We start from the raw sequence: 17,922 nt of genomic DNA on the forward strand, positions 1-17,922 counted from the left end.
CTAAAGAGAGGAATGCTGTAGAAGGAGATAGAGTTCCAATTATTAAGCAAGGTATCCTCAGTCAACCTCTCTTCCTTCAGCTCCGCAGTCCTGCTCAACGGATGGTCCGATTGCGAATTTGACGTCGCCGATACACAATTGAGAACAGTGTAGATTGCTAACCTTGGCATCCGATTATACTGTATTTTCGGTGACTCGGAGTCGAAGGCAGGCGGAGCTCGGGGTGGACCTTCGGCCTGCTCCACACCTAAGCTACCCCACTTCAAAGAGGTACCTATCATTGGCATTGCGTAGCGCTAAGCAGCGGCTCCTTATCTGACGCCAGACGGTTAACCGCTTGCTTCAACTCTCGACGAGACGGCCGCTTGAACAACAACCCGCAGCCTCGTTAAGGAATGATTGGCGACAAGCAAAGCTGCTGTGCGATATGTCAAGGTGACTTACAGTACCGAGGCTGCCGGCAGTCGTCACTGGCGAGATTAGGCGCGCGTTGGCCTCGGCCCAAAGCAACAACCCCTCGCAAGCCCTGCAGTTCCTAGACAGACACGCCCATTTCGTTCGACAGCCATCATTGCCAGCGACCGTAGATAAGCTTGTTGGCTGCCTGCCTTCACGATGGCTGTCTTGAATAGCAGAGTTTCGAAGCCGCGACCTCCCTCCTCTCGGTCTCGCTCGAAGTCATCCAAATCTTGCGATAAGCGGTTGCTCGACGCTGCTGAAGTCGCGGATACCACGGTGACAACCCATCTTGCTGGCGATACCTCTCCTGCGCGATCTACAAAAAGACAGTGCAGCGGAGCGGATATTGACCCGGCGTCTGATTCCGACGCGTCGCCTGCGAAGAGAGCCCGACTGGCGCCGCCTCAAGACCAGCTTTCAACGCTTGACGCCACAACGGAGCAGCTGGACAAGGTAAAGAGTTTTCAATTGCCCGTGGCTTGCAGGAACGAACCAACCTAACTGATGAGTCTCTATAGCCAGTTTTGCAACAGCCAAAGCCGAAACAGGCGCAAGCCGCTTTTCTCAAGGACTTCGTCGACCCAGTTCAGCCGACCCCTCCTGGCCCGTCGTTCCGCACAGTCATATCAGAGTGGTTGGAGTCTGTGGACTCCGGCGAGGCACAACGTTGCCGGTCGGACAGCTACCTTTATCGCAGCAGGCGCCCAATAGCCAGACAACCCGCAAAATCAACGCCAGAGATGGGCTACACACGGGATGCCGATGGCTTTGCGGTCCCCCAGACACCTGCGTCGAGTTCGTCCCGACCCTCCCGTGCAGGGGACCAGGATTGGACTGCATCGTATACTGCATCGGTGGCGTCGTCGGGCGTTTCCGGTTCCAATTCCACCTCCGGTCGATCGTCAGGAAAGAGTCTAATCGAGGAACCGCTTTATAGGGTGACAAACCTGGCTGCGAACAACATACACTTCCGCCATGCATACGACGAGTTCCCCGCCGAGGTTGCAGGCCTCGTCAACTACGTCGGTCAGGAGCGCGATTCCCCGGGTCCATCCTTTGAGGAAATCAGGCAAAATAAGAGATTGCGGGACTTTGGCATGGAAGGAGCAGAACCTAATGTAGAGGAGTATTTCAATACTCACCTCTTCCCAAACCCGGAAGCGTCCGATCCTCTTAAACGCAGCGCCAGACAGTTGATAGCCAAACACACTGTTCCCAGCACGGGATCGAAGCACAAAGTCAGTACACCAGTTCCTAATGTGCTCTATGGCTATAACCGCTCCGTAGCTTTTACCCAGCAACAAGGGCAGCTCATATCCATGGACAACAAAATGGTAGCAAACAGTCAGGACCTTCTCTATCTCTTTTTCGTCATCGAATTCAAGGGCAATGGACCCTCAAGCAATGGCAGTCTTTAGGTGGCTACAAACCAATGCCTGGGGGGTTCGGCGTCCTACGTTAATGTCGCCGAACGCCTAAACTCCCAACTCAGGAAGTGTCGGAATGATCAGGTTCGCCCAATCACAACAGCAGCGTTCAGCAATGCCATAAGTGGTACAGAAGCTAGGCTCTACGTATCCTAGAAGCATGACGACCTCGAATATTACATGCAGCAAGTTGAAAGCTTTGTACTACAGAGGCCGGAACACTACCTCGAATTCCGCAAGTACGTGCGGAACATCATCGACTGGGGCAAGGACAAGCGGCTGAAGGAGATCCGAGACTCCTTAGACATACTGCTCGAGGAGAGCAGGAAGAGGGCGGCCGAGGTTAAGAACCGGCCCGCTCCTTCTGACAGCTCCTCCGGAAGCGGGACTAAGAAGAGGAAACCGTCATCATCCTCCCGGGCAGATGCAGAGGTATAGAGACTGTATGATCTTCTAGAGTCTGGGTTACTAGGGGAATCTGGCTACATTTTCTTGTTTTTACCTCTTGCTTCCTCCCCTTTGCTTGTCCTCGGCCCTCACTCTATCCTGTCTTCCTCGTTCTCTTGTGGCACACCTCGCTATGTTCCGCCCTGGTTCTTATGTACGTGGAAAGTTGGTCTATAGATACCCAGTAGGTAGTTGTTTATATTCTTGGGATTCAGAATATGAGGCTAATGGCCATGCCTCGGTTGCGCCAAGCACTTGGGGCCCCTGTTTCTATCACTTAATAGCCCGTAAAGGACACCAAATGTGCCAGACTCCTGGCGGACAATCGCAGAATATGAGGTTCTCGGTTCTCCGAGTTCCGGCAGCTCAGCTACAAATGCATAGGTAAGAATCCTTCACTGCGTCTCTAGGCTGGGTCCTTTGCTTAGACGCATGCAGGGTAGCGGCCGCCTGGCGATGGAAGCCTGGCGACATGCTGCCCTGTCTTTGCAGTGTGCACATGCATCACGCTCAGTACCTTAGGTACATCATACATATACATGGCGCTGCGATGATTGGCGGCCAGTTCAGGCAACCGCCTCCTTCTGAGTCCTTCGCTGCCAGAGGAGGGCAAGCAGCGGTGAGTTGTCTGTCATGGGTAACCTATTGAGGTAGCTGGAAGTATTAATGCTTGGACTGGTACATAGACGCGAAGGCAAAATCGGCTTCTTCCAGAGGTTCCAAACACACTCCAGACCTTAGCCTCCGTCCTTGCCTGAGACCCAGTCGAGCGCACACTCAAGTGTCACAACTTGGAACTTGTCAATACCGCCATCCCACCTCTTCCAACCAGGCAGATACCAATGAACCCAATTGGACTGCAGCCGTCGGAGGATGTGGAATACACAATATCCGAGGACCGTGCTGCTGGTGATGCATTGCACGCCGAATCTGGGTTCGAATTGCTTGCCTCGTCGTCTTCGGCCACTTCACAGGCATTGCCGGCCACCCAGGCAAAGTTCGATCTCGCGGATCGCGAGATGCAACTGAAGCTGCTCGAGCATCAAAGTAGGCGGAGGATGATGGCGGCAAAGCATTGGGAACGAAACCATCCCAGCCAACACTCCATTGTCGACCCCAGAGAGGTAATCAGATGCCCACATTGTATTCGCAACGAAGTCAAAACACTGACGCTGTGCTAATGTAGAGTATTATTCAGACGAAGGAACACCTTGACGCCAACCAACATGAAATTGCAAACACCAATGTAGCGACGAGAACCAGTCCAAACGCCGATAACATGGCTTCAGACTCGGAGGAATGCTCCAACGTTGATAACCACGAGGACTTTCCCCTACTCTACCGGGTCTACTGCCTGGAACATCACTACAAATGCGACCGCCGCATGTTTGGAGACGAGCCTCGCCGCGTGCTCATCGATGGGCAGCTGCATCTTGCCGGCGACCACTTTATCGACGTTGGCCGTCTCATCACCAGTCTAAGCAACCGACCATTCATTGTATACCGTACATTCTATTGCGACAATCGAGAGCTGTACTCCACTCAACATTCCGCCGCTTCTTCCGAGGCCCATTCTGCCGGTTACGGTGTAGTTTCAGTCCTCTCCACAGAACTTCACACAGCACTCCAGAAGATTTGCAAATTCGCACCAAATGATGGTGCTTACGAGCCCAAGCCGGATTCTTCCTTCGAGTCCCCTTGCATGCTGAAACCCCCATCTCCTCTTCTGACTCTGTCGACCTCGGAATACACGCAATACTTTTTCTACCATCACCGAGCTGACATAGAGCAAGCTGCGGCCGAGGCTGCTTGCGGAGAGCACTTGAACCATCTCTTGGCATATTTGCAACAGCATCCAGACCCCATGCATACCAAGTGCAACGATCTCTTCAGCCGGGGTCTTGTCACATCTGAGACGCTGGCCTGGTTGTTTCGCCCGAACGAGATCATAGTGCACAGAGAAGGCAAGCTCCTGACTGCCTACGTCTTGCGTGCTGTACCCATGTGGAGCGGTCCCAACACAGTCGAGCTGGACTGTTGGACCTGGGGCTACGACGGGAAATGGTTTCAGAGAAAGGACAAGATCCTCACCGTGACATGTCTGTCGTACAGCGCGATCTACATTACCGAGTTGTCGGTGTACCCTTTGCGCTATGCCGAGGAGCAAACCAGACAGCAGTTACACAGGACGGGCAGCCACTTCTGGAAGTTGAGATACCAGACCCACGTTGCTTATGAAGGGCCCGACTATCAAGGCGAGCGAGTCTTTGTAAGTCCATGCTCCTTGTTGAACCTGTCGTGCTAATCTGCTATGATGTACACCGGGACAACCAAGGGAGAACATGGCGAAGCTAACACAAGCACACTATTACTAGCCTTCTGACTCCAGATGCATGATCGACTACGAGACATACCACAAATTTCACGAATACGCAGACGCGTTCAAGTTTTCGAACTACCGGATTGTTCCGTTCGATAACTGGCCGAAGAAGATCAGCGTTACCACAACACTTAGTCCTGAGGAGACAATGCTGCTTCCTCCGGGGATCCATGGCTTTTTTCTCAAGGACAAGAAATGGGGTGCGCATGGCCTGAACCCGTGGTATAAAATGATCTCTAGTTATATCAAATGCTGACTCAAGTCCACCTAACTAAGTTCATCTTCTTGTTGACAACATTAGGCCGGTGGATTGGAACAAGGAAGCTTTTGAGAAACTGGTGCTACCTCGTCGCACCAAGCACATGGTCAAGGCCCTTGTATTGACCCGGAAAGCAGGATTAGCAGATTCTTCGGATAGCTTAGGCATAAAGGGAATGCGCTCAGATCTAATAAGGGGAAAAGGAGACGGCCTCATCATGCTCCTCCATGGCGGTCCGGGAACAGGAAAGACACTCACAGCAGGTATGACTCCTGACGAGTCGCTGATCTCTCATTCGCTCTTGGATTCTCATCTAACTTCCTTGCAGAAAGGTACACGGCCAAACTCACGCGGTTCCCTTACTCGATATGCGACCCATTCCAAGCTAACTTCCAGAAAGTGTGGCAGAACTTGCTGAAATGCCCCTGTACAACGTGACATGCGGCGACATTGGCACTAAACCAGATGTTGTTGAGCAGTATCTCGATTCTGTCTTCCATTTAGGAAAAAGATGGAACTGCGGTACGCATTACCATCATCCGTAACCTCCGTTGGGACGTGACCAGACCGCAAACTAGACTGCTTACATGGTGCCACAGTGCTCCTCCTTGACGAGGCAGATGTATTCCTAGAACAGAGAACCCTCTCCGGCCTCAAACGCAATAGCCTAGTCTCCAGTACTGCATCTCACCTTGCCCCCCCATCTCCTATCCCAACTTTACCGCCGCACCTCTAATGCTGTCCCAGTCTTCCTCCGAACGCTCGAATACTACTCCGGTGTCATGATCCTGACCAGCAACCGCGTTAAGACTTTCGACACAGCCTTCAAATCCCGCATCCAAGTCGCCCTGCACTACCCGACCCTCGACCAAGCCAGCCGATACCAAATCTGGGAGAACTTCCTTGACATGCTCCGGGCCGACAGCGTGGATGCCGACTTTGAGGGAATTGCCACGCACATGGACGAGCTGGCTGGGCAGGAGATGAACGGGCGGCAGATACGCAATGCTGTCACGACGGCCCGCCAGCTGGCCATGTTTGAGAAGACTAGCCTGGGTTGGGATCATCTTGAGCAGGCTGTTGCTGCGGTCGGGGACTTTGATAAGCACCTGGACTCGGACCAGCGGCGCCCTTTTGAGGGGGATGAGTGGACTGTCGATACCGCTTCCCGAGTGGCGAGATCTGAGTTGGAGGTCTTGTCGTTCTACCCCGGCCAGAACGTAGATTAAATTTCATGGTCGCTGCTCCGCGGTGAATGCCTCTGGAATATGTAGGGTGGTTATTCCGTTACTAACCCTCCAACACAGCGGCAGCGGCTTCACAGACTCCCGTCTGTCACCGTCCCGGGATGTCGATCATAATGAACAGGCCTGCTGGTAAGGTTGAACTGGGCACGACGAAGCAGGCTAGGGAAGATCCTAGCCGCGAGAGGGTGGCGAGTGTTGTTGATTTGTTGATTCTTGTTAGGGGATCGAGGACACCCGGTTGAGTTTGTAATGCAGAACACGCTGTTATACCCGCCGGGAATGGCGCCGCCTCCACAGCGACGTCCCTTTCTTATACTCGACTTCCTCAACGCTGTCGCTCGGTCCCTTCCTTGACCCCACCACTAGTTTGGCCCTTAAGACCTTATCTCTGAGGAAGGGGACTCGAAAAACATGAGTTTCCGGAACCCAAAAATGGTCCCTCTTTGCCTCTGTTAGTGCTGTCCGTTTTAAGACAACGGTGAGCCTGGCTGCGCAGCAGAACCGTTCAGGTTTCGGCACAGCGGCCAATGGAGCACTGACATCGGGCGCAGCCCCAAGGCAGCAGGGGAAATGACTGGCACTGGGAATGCGGCCGTTGGTCGCCGTCGACACGTCAGCGTCGCCGCCGGATTCGACGGCACTGAATAGTCAGATGCGCTAAGCTAAAGAACGGATTGCTGAGCGTCAATTGGTTGGCCGGGTCAGTTGAGTTTTCTTGTTACCTACCGGATAAACGCCTTTGAAGGACAGTAAAAACAGCCATCCACCACGGAACTCAGCACGCCTCCGCATTTGCAAGCCCACCACCACATAACCCTTTAAGAGTCAACACAGTCTCCACTGCGCACGCCATAATTCTGAAGCCGTGCCTCGGACATCGCGGAGCGCATCGATTTTTGCGTCGGTATTCGTGTCTCGCGAATTGCGAATTGCTAACCACCCGCCTCTCGCAGCAATACAATGACAACGGTTTGTGTATCAGTTCTTCTTCAGATCTATCAATAATATAGCTATCTGGATTCTGTGGAAAACTTACGTTAGCTAACGACGAATGATACTAAATATAGGCGGCATGCGACATCTGCGAGAAGATCATTCTCCTTTTGCGTGCTCCGCACATTAGCGCCCACCGCCTAGACATGATTAGCCTTGGGAGAGGCAATGAGGTTCTCAAGGCTTCCGAGAGGTGTGATAGTCACCAGAGACTGGTGGCTTCGGCGTTGGCTTTAGATGCCCAAGAGTCTAGTTTCGCGCTCTCCGAGGCTATCAATTTCATAAGACAAATACGCATCGTCAAGTTGCCATCGAAGCCAGGCGCCATCGTTGTGGCGGACATGTTATCCTCATCCCCCGTCCCGAAACTGCCCCTTTCGGCCTTATACATCCCCGAAGACCCATCGAACCCCAAAGGCGTGATTGGAGGCCGGATTCTCCATCCTGAGTGGATCGATCTCCGCCTCCCGGTGATGTGGAAAGACGCTTGCGCTCGTCTCCACGACGGCTTATGCAAGAGTCATCCGTTTCATACCCTGGCTTCCATAACGCCGGCCTGGCTCATAGATGTCCGCAGTCAATGTCTCGTCCGCGCTCCTGATGGATGCTCCTACGTTGCCCTCAGCTACGTCTGGGGAAACCAGCGAACTTTACAGACCCTACGGAGCAACCAAGACCAGCTTCAACAACCCGGATCACTCTCCCTCTCGACATGGGAACCCCCTATCTCAACCACCACACGCAATGCGATGGGCGTCGTCAACCTCTTGGCGGAGAGGTATCTTTGGGTTGATACCCTGTGTATTGTCCAAGATGATGAATCTCAGAAGCATAGGGAGTTGGCCAAAATGGGTGCCATCTACGCTAACGCTTCGGTCACCATCATGGCTGTCCAGGGCGAACACGCCAATTATGGCTTGAGAGGGTTTCGCGGCATATCCGAGCCTAGACGATCACGCCAAGTCATCCATCCTATGGCGGACGGACTAAGAGCACTTCAGTGCCCGGTGGAGGCAGAGAACTACGAGCTTGCATGCGAGTGTTCCCCTTACGCGACCAGAGGATGGACGTATCAGGAGCATCTGTTTTCGAGGAGAAAGCTGATCTTCGATGGCGATTCGCTGCGCTGGGAGTGCTCGGCAGCCATATGGCGTGAACACGTAGAGTTTTCCACCGATCTTCATCCGATTCACAATAACATAACCAGTTGCCAGTCCATATTTGGATCTCTGGTTCCCGATTTTAACGCATTTCAAGAGATCCTGCGAAACTACAACATAAGAAACTTCACCTACCCGGAAGATGCACTCGAGGCCTTTGCAGGGATCTCGTCTGTCATGGGCTGGTCCGTTGGCGGGAACCTCGTCGCGGGCCTCCCCATCGCGTCGTTCGACACATTCTTGGTGTGGCAACCCGAGACAAGGATGGTGCGCAGAGCCGCCCGAGAGCCAGAGAAGAAATATTGCCTTCCTAGCTGGAGTTGGGCGGGGTGGTCCGGCTCCGTCAAGATGGACGTGGCATCCGCCTCGGATTTTATCAGAAATTGTCCCAGAGTCATGGCTTGGGGGTCACGCTCGGTACGAGTAACGAGGCTCGTATCGTGGAAATACCACTTGACACCTGAGTCACCCGGAATCCCCATTCAACCCAGCATCCTGAAGTGCCGAGAAGAGTGGCTAGAAGGTCGGGGGGGAAACGCCCCTGGCTGGACCATGCATCCCGTTTCAAAAAATCCACAGGCGAAATACGAAATGTCAGATCCCAGCTCTCCATCTCCGGTTTTCTTTAGGCATCCCATGCACCCAGGTTTCGATTTCTGGTATCCAATTCCGCTTCCGGGGCACGGAGATACTTTCAACGATGTTCAGGCGCCGTACCTGTCATGCAGAACGCGGCGAGCCTCGCTGTTTCCTGCCGAGAAAATCCAACGAATCTACGGGCCCCCACTCCTTTCCCTCCGAGACCAGGCTGGGATTTGGGTTGGAGCCCTCCAACCAGACGATGGTATTGATGAGCCCGACGACGCTGCGCGGGAGCCGTCTGAGGCTATTGTGCTAGTCGAGATTGCAAAGGGGTTCTGCCGGGACACGACCTCTCCACATCCCGGGCTCCAGGAGGTTGACCATCCAGAGAAGCCGAAAAGTGGCGATTGGTATGAGTACTATTGGGTGATGTGGGTGGAAAGGACACACAGTATAGCGTATCGTAAGGGACTTGGCCGGGTCTGTAAACCAGTCTGGGAGAAGCAAACCAGAGAGGAGGTTGAATTGATGCTGGGCTAGTAGTCAGCGACGAGAGGCACATGGCTAGAGAGGCGAGCCGCAACCGGGACGCGCTATAGTGGCCATTGTTACGAGAGAAGGAGCATATAAGGTTATCTAGGTGCTCTTCTTCCTCCTGTCGGTTGTGGGACAGAATAGTCCGGCATACCTATATGTAATCTCGTTTCTAGAAACTGGAGAGTAGCAATTCCATCAGCTAGTCGATCGATCAAGACGAGACTCTCCAGACAGAAGAGGAATCGAGCTTCAAAACACTACGCGATACTGTGATTCTCTTGAGAGTCGACATCGCTCCGCTCGATATGATGGACCCAATACCGACAGGCGTAACTGCCTAGGTGGCAGTGTCCAGAATAGCAGGCAAGAAGGGGACAGATCGGGTTCTCCCAGCTTCAGTGGTACGCCCCAAACCCTCAGTGCCTACAGGAAGACGTTCCAGGTCCCGCGTCGGAGGTGTGAAGCGAGCGCTAGTGGCCTCGCTTATCGCGAGGGAAGATATACGAAATCGCCCGCTCTCCAAATTTGAAGTGCTCGAACAGGCTGTACATGGGGTGTTGCCTGACCGCGTTGGAGTGATTTGCACGTAACAGCGCTCGCCAAGGCTTCAGGCAGACAGCAACATCTGCGACTTTCCCGCATCTCTCCGGCTGTCTACGCCGTTCATCTCACAGACAGATGCACGCCATAGGGATGTATTCCTCTCTGTTCAAACAGCCAGGTCACAAGATAACCAGCCAGAGCGCTACTACGAGTACGAATCGCTACCAGATGGGCCCTTTATTCGATACCTGATACTTCATCCGGCCGGGCAGACACCGACCCCCTCGCCTGCACCATCCGCACTGCCAATTTCGACAAGACCCCTCCCTTTGAAGCCATCTTGTATGTTTAGGGCGTGCCAGTCAAAGACCATCGTATCAATTGCAATGGCGGCGTCGCTTACATCATGCCCAACTTGCGTGATGCCCTGCGCCAGGTTCGGCTGCCTGACAGGCCTCGGAGACTCTGGGTCGACTCCATCTGCATCAACCAGGCGAATCCCCAAGAACAAGGGCGTCAGGTATCCTTGATGGGGCTCATCTACCTTGGCAGATCCGACCACGTCCATGCGTCCGTCGTGGCAGATCTCGTGGCAGAAGTCAACAGCATGATGCAGCTCGTCTTTGGGCGAGAGGAATTTATTTGGGAACCGAACAGCTTTCCGTTCCCCGACAAGGAGGACCCGCTTATTTTGCATCGCGGATGGACATCGTTCGGCGTCCTGCTGCAACAGCCCTGGTTCAGACGAGGCTGGGTGGTCTAAGAAGCGGCACTCGGTCGGGATATCCGCCTTCTCTGGGCAGACGCCAATGTTGGCTAGCTAAACCTGGTGCGGGCCTACATTTGGTATATTCGGAGGGCACTGAAGCTTCCGAATATGCAACAGGTTTGGCTCTCAGACCTTCACCTGCAAGCGTTCCACACCCAACGACGTCGTGAAGCCATCACCTTCCGACCTGAGGGTTACACTAGCCCCTTGTCTTTTCTCGAGGTCCTGGAGCACGCCAAGTTCCTGGGCTTTGCCGGCCCCAGAGACAAGCTCTACGCTTTTTTGAGCTTTCCGTGCTCTAGCAAAATGCTTCCAACAATACTCCCCAACTACGAGGTGGGCCATCAACAGCTTTACCGTGATTTCGCTTGCGGCCACTTGAGGACGAGCGGGGATTTAGATCTTCTGCATTTTGTCCACAATGACGAGAGAACCCTCGAGGACAACGTGCCGTCTTGGGTGCCACGCTGGGATAGGCATCTCTATTCGAGCTATACCGGTACGCTCAACAACTACAGCAGGTTCACTCGCCGAATTGTTTCGCCATTTTGCCCTTCGAGCGTCACCGTGGGGTCGGACCAGACGACTGTGAAAGTTCGAGCGGTCATGGTAGACACTGCCAAGTTCGCGGCTCAAGGTTTTGACAAGAGTTGCACGACGCCCAGCGATGTTGCTTCGTTCTGGGCATCTTTGTCGACCAAGTTAGAGCCGTCGCCTTACCCCTGCTCTCCCCTTCTCGCCTTTATCACTTTGTTTCGCTGTGGAGTGTACCGGGGACGACTAGCGGAGTGGGAGATGCGCACGTCGGCCTATATGCGACTCCTGCAACGCGAGTTGGCCCAGGCAGACGCCCCATATGCCGATGCCATCCTCTTCCACGAAATGGGCATGGAGAACGTGCACCACAAGAAATTCATTGTGTCAGGTCGTGAGTATTACGGTCTAGCGCCTCGGACTGCGTGAAGGAGACGTCTGCGCCATCATATTTCGGAACGAGGTCACCGTGTATCCTACGGAGGACCGACCAGGCCGGATTTTACAAGCTCGTGGGATCGGCGCTGATCCTCAGCAAGGAGCTCGATCACAATGGGTACCCGATCACACTGGACGAAGCAAGAATGGCACGGATTGGTTAGACTGGAGGCTAGAAGAGGAAGAGATCTTTCTTTGCTGATGTATACGCCTCTAGGGAGTTCTGGGTCGAGCGTTGACCGGATCGTGTCTATGCCTCTGTACAGAGAGCGCAAAGAGCTTCTGGGACTGTCTTACATATAGGGAAAGTCTTCCCACCGTAAGGGGGTGGCAGAGTAGTGGGTTGGAAGATTCGTCATACGTTGCTTACTCCCTTTGTTTCTATCACAGTTCAAAACAGGTATTCCACCATAGCAGCTGCCGACTCGACTGCTTTCCCAAACCAACTGTTGCCCAGGACTGGAACGCTCATTGGGTGGAGGAAGCGGGGTCGTGGATCTGACGATGAATTGATTGGAGGGGTGGTGAGGTACAAAGTACTTGGCAGTGACAAGCGCCCCGTACTGTCGAGGCACCCGAAAATGGCGGCACTGCCCAGCTAAATTCGGCGGTCAAAACAGCAAGTTCTCGCCTTAATGTGTAATTGGGGAGGAGAAGTCATACTTTTAGTGGTGACTGGGGACCCAGAAATTATCAGTTCTAGCCCTCCTGTTGTTGCCTGCCTTTGTGCTGTTATGTCCAGTCAAGGATAACACACATGACCTTGTTCTCACGGTGTCTAGGCCATAGCAGGTACGTCCAACACAAAGACGAGAGATGATTCAAGCTGGGAACATCGACATCTGGCCTGACAAGCCATCTCAGCTTTCAGGCTTAGTGGACAAGTATTCTATAACCACGTAATCAGCAAGTCTGACAGCAAAATAGACAAAAAGCCAGGTAAGCTTTCTAAGTTTGTAATATTTAAAGCGATTGAGCGCCCTTGGGGTGTTCACTTACATGAGGAGAGCCAAACAACCAGTTGCAACACCAGACATCAGCCCAAGCACGTAATACCTACCTGAGACCTCTAAACACATACACAGCTCAACTCTAAAGGCTACCTACCAACTCGAAGCGACCACCTCAAAGACAGCTCAGCCTCGGTGAACCTACGTTTACAATCCATTTTCTTGATACCCAGACTTGCACATCAGCATGTGTTACTACCAGAGGTACCTTTTCAGCTGCGGCCACATAGCCGAGATCAAGTTTGTTAGGCGATGTAGAGGTGTTGGCTACGCGAGGCAAGGGAGATGCTATGGGGAACGTTATACACTGACATCCTCCTTTTTGATTTGTGCCCTAGGTGTCAATATATATTTGACCGTTATTGATGGAAGACATGAAGATGGGGCGAAATACTTCGCGATAGTGATGGTATGATCATATACAGAGGCACAGATGCGTTGGTTTCGACTAGAGTCGCCCCTTAACTGTCATGTAGTATCATGCTCACGTCGGAGTACCTAAACTGCATTCTTTTATGAAGTTCTTGCCACGCTCTCAGCTTGAGCTGTGTCTCCTTTAAAGTTGCCAACCTAGAATCCCAAGTGCTCTAGCAACCCGACAAGCTTCCTCTCGCTCATGGCTTTCATCCCCTTCCTCTGGTCCGGGTCCGTATTCATTTTCAGGAAATCCTCGTTGGTCAATATAAATGGCAACAAGGAGCCTAAGAGCTCGTCGACATCCGCAAGTTTATCGATCCCCTGAATTGTGCTCGGACGTTTCACGTCTAGCTTCTGTAGCTCGACCTCCCATGCCTGTGCGAGCTCCCAGTCGACCGCTGGCGCACCGTTGTCAGACACTACCGGGGCCGGAAGAGGTGAAGGAAATCGGCTGGTAAGCTTGGCATTCCGAAGTGCTTCAGCTTCCTGCTCCTCTGGGCTTGTCCCACCGGACCAACCGAGAAATGAGCCACCGTTGGTGTTGAAGGAGCGGAGAAACTCGTAGCCAGGATGCTGGATGCTGGCGAAATCGTAGTCGAGCAGTGCTGTGATACGGCCGGTTGGCGGGTCGTAGAGCAGATTTTCGGGAACTGCAGTGCGCCTCTATTTCAGCAATCAGTCACTCTGGAATAGCCATCTTGTACTTACCAAAATCTCCATGCACAATCACCCTATCGTGCTTTGAAGTCAGGTGGGCAAAATAAGCTGGAAGCCCGTGCTCGATGAAAGCATCCACCCGCTTCCTGACCCCATTGACACGCCAACCTTGAAGATGTGGATTCGCATCCGCCCTTGCAAGTGCTACTTTCAGGCGGTCCTTATAGGAGTCCTCCAGCGAAGACCAAGGTCCAGCCCCAACAGTTGGCATGGGTGCGCTGACAATTGCACCGGCATCATCAAACGTCAGTCCCCCCCAGCCCTTGATGCTCTCAGGAAGCTGGTAGTCTTGCAGCGCTTTCACCAACCTTGCCATCTGCGCCAGTATCCCCCGTTTCTGGTCCATGGACATGTTCTTGCTAAACTCTTCGGCGAGCGGCATTCCAGGCATCAGTTCCTGCAGGATCCACCCGGTACGGCCAGAACCGGCAGCGCCCCAGCCGAATACACGAGGGACTACGGCGGGCTTGACAGGGCGCAGGGCAGCCGTGGCGAGAGTGAGAATGGCAACTTCGTTCTGCACGCGGGTTTCTTGGTGCATGCCCTCGGCATCTGGGTTACTGAGCCGAAGTATAAATTCCTTGGTGCCAGCCGGAATGGGGACGCAGCCGGATAGATGCTCGAGCTTGCACCCCTCGCTTCCAAGGCAGTCCGGGGTCCCGGCGGGAAGAATGAGGCGGTAGACAAAGTTATTATACTTGAAAGGAAAATCAGGATCGTACTGGACCGGCGTGATCTTCGTTCCCTCCACGTCCTGTTTCGAGCCATCGCTGTTAGCAACCTTGGCCGAAGAAAGTGGAGGACATATGGGTAAGTGTAATGCGGAGCCAGCCGAGTGTGCAGATGTTCTTAACCCTTCATCCAGACGCGAACATGGACCTGCCGCAGGCAAAATGAATATCACGATTCAACTTGGCTTGTTTGCTTACTGTTTTCAAAAGTCCTAGCCGACTGACCAGAAGACCTTGAATGTAGTCGAGACGTTCCTGGTACTTGGCATGGTTGTGAGAAAGGGCTGCCATCTTGGAAGTTGGCTCGATGGTTAAAGGGTCAGGGCGGTCTGTGATGTTGTGCCTAGCGTTCGATAAAGAGGTTTCTACAAAAATGCCCGATTGGGAATTAATTTTGTCGTCCGTGGGGGACAGGAAATTCTCCCCCACGCACGAGACAAATATATGCTCTTACAACTTAAGGCCTGAGACGTCTTTGCTGCAGGGGCTATGGACACCTGATTGTTCAGCGAAGCTCAGAGGCCTTGGATTTTCCCGCTACATGTACCTAACTGCGCATTGTATCTAAGTCCTAAGGTAGGTATCAAGCCTCTGACTCCCTACAGCCTCGGTCGAGGCGTTACGTGCCTTCTGCTCTGGACCTTTCAAACCCGAACTATTGCCATCAAACCCGACGCTACGACGTATGTCACCGTCCACTCCCTTCCAACTATTGGGTTCTCATGTAAACTGCGAGAAGAACTCCCACGTATACTTATCCGAGAACGTGCTCGTCGCACCCGGGTCTCTCGGGGAAGGCGTATGGTCCCTATCCCAATCAGTCAGTCAGCCAATCATTGCAGATGTCCTTTCCCACTCTTATCTTCCCCTTCCTCATGGACAGTCCATAGCAGTTAGACCTACCCATCAAACGCCACAAACGTCGTCGGATACTCCTTCGCGCACTCATACACCGTCTTGATGTGCTTCTCACCCCTGGCCGGCTCCTTCGCCTCCTTCGCCGCACATCCATTATTCTTCAAGAACCGATCGCGCATCTGTCGCCCGCCCGCGATTGGCAGCACCTGATCCCTTGTTCCATGCTGCGAGTACCACGCCACAGGCTCCGTTCCGCCCGGGCACTGCCCGCTGATCTGGGGGCTTCCCGATAGGACGGCAACCGCGCGCAGCTCCTTGCCCAACGCGCAGGCAAGAATGAAGGACATCGCGCCGCCGTGGCTGAAGCCTGTCGAGAAGCGCAGGTTCTGGTCGATACACACGTCGTTCTCGATCTCGTTGATGAGGTCCTTGACAAAGGTAACGTCCGACCCGCCGTTGTTCCACCAGCCGACACCCAGGGGGCCCGACGTGCCCGTGGGCGCGACGTAGATGGCGCCGATGGTGTCGTTGATGAGGTTGGGGAGGTTGTAGTACCCGCCCGTGCCGCGCGAGGTTTGCTCGCCGGAACCGCCGACGGGGTGCATGGCAAAGATAAGGCGGTAGGGGTGCGTGTTGTCATAGTTGGCGGGCAGCTTGACAAAGTACTGGCGTTTGACGCCCCCGGAGGTGATGCTCAGCCCGGGGCTGGAACCGGCGGCAGGGGTAATGATCTTGGGGGCTTTGCCGCAACCGGGAGAGGGCTTTGCGGCCAGAAGGGGCTGCGACGCTCCAAGGAGCAGGAGGGCGACGCTCATGCCCAGGAAGTTGGACAGCATGGTGAGGGTGAAGGTAGGATGGAGGGAGGGAAGATGTGGATGGGAGTAAGGGCAGCTGTGAGATCCAGCATTCTGTCTGGTATTGCGACGTCCTGACCGTACTTATGCCGGTCTGTTAGGAAGGCTGTCATTGAAGAGCCCCTTCAAGTTTGAACGCACCCTCGGTATCTGGTGTCGGCTTGTGTTGTGGCCTGTGTATATACAGGATACATTCTAGAGATGTTCCGTCCGATACGAAATAGGCATCTCCCGCTGCGACGACGGAGACTACAAATGAGAGAGGCACTACTAACCTGGAAATCATGGCTTGTACTATCCTGAGCCGAGAGTCTGTTTTCATTATGCCTGTCAATAAGGGGATTGGAACTAAATATACTCTTGCGGGGTCGCACTTTAGGTAAACGACGGGTGTCCAATCGGCATGTGTTTCGGGATCAAGGCAAGGGCTATAGGAGGGCTATAGGGGCTCAGGGCGCACCACACAGTACAGGTGTGTTTCAGGCAAAGAAGTTTCCCGACTCTCGAGGGATCTTCAATGGAGAGAATGCTCAATTGTTTTGCCCAACACGGCGAACAGTAACTTCACCGCCTCTCCTGGGGCCTCAACTTTATTGTCGAGGTCTAGGGCAACTACCAGACCCAACTATCCTAGTCAAAAAATGGTGGTACGAGATTGAATACCAAGTCAGGTGCTAGTAGACGGCGGCGTCTTCTTCAGCGTAATCGGGATCTTGCCGTCAGACTCATCACCCGTAGAGTTCCACTTCAGAGCAAAGATTCCGTCTAAGTCCGATGGCAAGGCATACCAGAGTGACTCCATATCCCCTCTTTCACCCCAAACGAACACATAAGAGCCATAAGTCAACAAGTCCGTTACCACATCGCTGGTCGAGTCCATCGTGCCATTGACAAACAAGACGTTCTTGGACGAAGAGGATGCCGACGGAACCCCGAACGTTTTATTGCTCCAGCTTGAAATATCAGAAGGGTTGGTGAAGACCGTTGTATTGGGAGAGCCGAGCCAGCCGGTGCTGGTTGTGGTAACTATCGAGCGTTCGTGATTGTGTAAGATGTCCGCGCATTAGCGAGACTATGTCGAAAACGAGGGGATTTACAAATGACTGGAGCGAGTTCAATATCCGTGGCCGAAGAGTAGTCTCCCAGATACACGTTTTCTAATGGGCTTCGTTCAGCTTCGTCTTCTTAATAGACACCGTTGTGACTCGTGAGTGTACGGGACTAGGACAAACCTCCATCGGATAACACCGGCAGTCCGCCGATACCCTCTCCATATCCATAAAGCTGAAATCCATCAGATGAGCTGGCAGCAGCGGCCAAGGCTGGCAACAACAAGGCTGCGCAGCAATGAAGAAATGCAGAGGAGAAAGGCATAGTAGCACAGCGAAGTACTTGGAGCATTTTGGACATGAAGTATAGGATGGGCGAGGGTGACTTGAAACTTCAAGGTTCAAGCTGACTGGTGGGTTGAAGTTCGGCGACAGGCACGTTGGATTTATGGCTTTGGGGCAGGAGGGTTCAGTTCCCGGATATCGACCATCTACATAGCCAGCAGAGGGA

At 53.4% G+C, this 17,922-nt stretch overlaps 9 protein-coding genes across 9 annotated transcripts; 6 read left to right on the plus strand and 3 right to left on the minus strand.

Moving 5' to 3' along the window:
* Positions 1–137: 137 nt before the first annotated feature.
* N656DRAFT_840322 (uncharacterized protein) lies at positions 138–2,982 on the plus strand (the record flags this gene model as incomplete). The annotated part of the gene is made up of 5 exons (XM_064818937.1): positions 138–912; positions 993–1,829; positions 1,878–2,033; positions 2,073–2,318; positions 2,899–2,982. The coding sequence occupies exons 1-5, from the start codon at positions 616–618 to the stop codon at positions 2,980–2,982; spliced, it is 1,620 nt and encodes a 539-aa protein (XP_064665203.1). The 5' UTR covers positions 138–615.
* Positions 2,949–4,815, plus strand: N656DRAFT_504973 (uncharacterized protein). Its single transcript, XM_064809872.1, has 3 exons — positions 2,949–3,457; positions 3,532–4,588; positions 4,709–4,815. The coding sequence occupies exons 1-3, from the start codon at positions 3,176–3,178 to the stop codon at positions 4,714–4,716; spliced, it is 1,347 nt and encodes a 448-aa protein (XP_064665204.1). The 5' UTR covers positions 2,949–3,175; the 3' UTR covers positions 4,717–4,815.
* A 46-nt stretch (positions 4,816–4,861) lies between these two features.
* Positions 4,862–6,201, plus strand: N656DRAFT_719727 (P-loop containing nucleoside triphosphate hydrolase protein; the record flags this gene model as incomplete). Its single annotated transcript, XM_064812394.1, has 5 exons — positions 4,862–4,913; positions 4,990–5,235; positions 5,369–5,494; positions 5,572–5,649; positions 5,720–6,201. 5 exons carry the CDS (start codon positions 4,862–4,864, stop codon positions 6,199–6,201), a joined length of 984 nt encoding a protein of 327 aa, XP_064665205.1.
* A 653-nt stretch (positions 6,202–6,854) lies between these two features.
* N656DRAFT_840324 (HET-domain-containing protein) lies at positions 6,855–9,738 on the plus strand. The gene is made up of 2 exons (XM_064818938.1): positions 6,855–7,188; positions 7,287–9,738. Exons 1-2 carry the CDS (start codon positions 7,180–7,182, stop codon positions 9,492–9,494), a joined length of 2,217 nt encoding a protein of 738 aa, XP_064665206.1. The 5' UTR covers positions 6,855–7,179; the 3' UTR covers positions 9,495–9,738.
* A 672-nt stretch (positions 9,739–10,410) lies between these two features.
* On the plus strand, positions 10,411–10,578 carry N656DRAFT_679143 (HET-domain-containing protein; the record flags this gene model as incomplete). The annotated part of the gene is made up of 1 exon (XM_064810528.1): positions 10,411–10,578. A coding segment is annotated over one exon (168 nt), but the record flags the coding sequence as incomplete, so codon positions are not given.
* A 333-nt stretch (positions 10,579–10,911) lies between these two features.
* N656DRAFT_802548 (uncharacterized protein) lies at positions 10,912–11,766 on the plus strand (the record flags this gene model as incomplete). Its single annotated transcript, XM_064818254.1, has 1 exon — positions 10,912–11,766. One exon carries the CDS (start codon positions 10,912–10,914, stop codon positions 11,764–11,766), a length of 855 nt encoding a protein of 284 aa, XP_064665208.1.
* A 1,542-nt stretch (positions 11,767–13,308) lies between these two features.
* On the minus strand, positions 13,309–14,957 carry N656DRAFT_840325 (uncharacterized protein). Its single transcript, XM_064818939.1, has 3 exons — positions 14,849–14,957; positions 13,911–14,673; positions 13,309–13,852 (listed from the first exon to the last, which is right to left on the minus strand). The coding sequence occupies exons 1-3, from the start codon at positions 14,939–14,941 to the stop codon at positions 13,356–13,358; spliced, it is 1,353 nt and encodes a 450-aa protein (XP_064665209.1). The 5' UTR covers positions 14,942–14,957; the 3' UTR covers positions 13,309–13,355.
* Positions 14,958–15,299: 342 nt separating this feature from the next.
* N656DRAFT_785124 (carbohydrate esterase family 1 protein) lies at positions 15,300–16,548 on the minus strand. Its single transcript, XM_064816308.1, has 2 exons — positions 15,554–16,548; positions 15,300–15,458 (listed from the first exon to the last, which is right to left on the minus strand). The coding sequence occupies exons 1-2, from the start codon at positions 16,342–16,344 to the stop codon at positions 15,371–15,373; spliced, it is 879 nt and encodes a 292-aa protein (XP_064665210.1). The 5' UTR covers positions 16,345–16,548; the 3' UTR covers positions 15,300–15,370.
* A 331-nt stretch (positions 16,549–16,879) lies between these two features.
* On the minus strand, positions 16,880–17,736 carry N656DRAFT_832955 (uncharacterized protein; the record flags this gene model as incomplete). Its single annotated transcript, XM_064818675.1, has 2 exons — positions 16,880–17,388; positions 17,595–17,736. 2 exons carry the CDS (start codon positions 17,734–17,736, stop codon positions 17,030–17,032), a joined length of 501 nt encoding a protein of 166 aa, XP_064665211.1. The 3' UTR covers positions 16,880–17,029.
* Positions 17,737–17,922: the final 186 nt, after the last annotated feature.

The sequence above is a fragment of the Canariomyces notabilis genome (genome assembly GCF_033297395.1).
Source record: "Canariomyces notabilis strain CBS 508.74 unplaced genomic scaffold N656scaffold_40, whole genome shotgun sequence".
Classification (NCBI taxonomy): domain Eukaryota; kingdom Fungi; phylum Ascomycota; class Sordariomycetes; order Sordariales; family Chaetomiaceae; genus Canariomyces; species Canariomyces notabilis.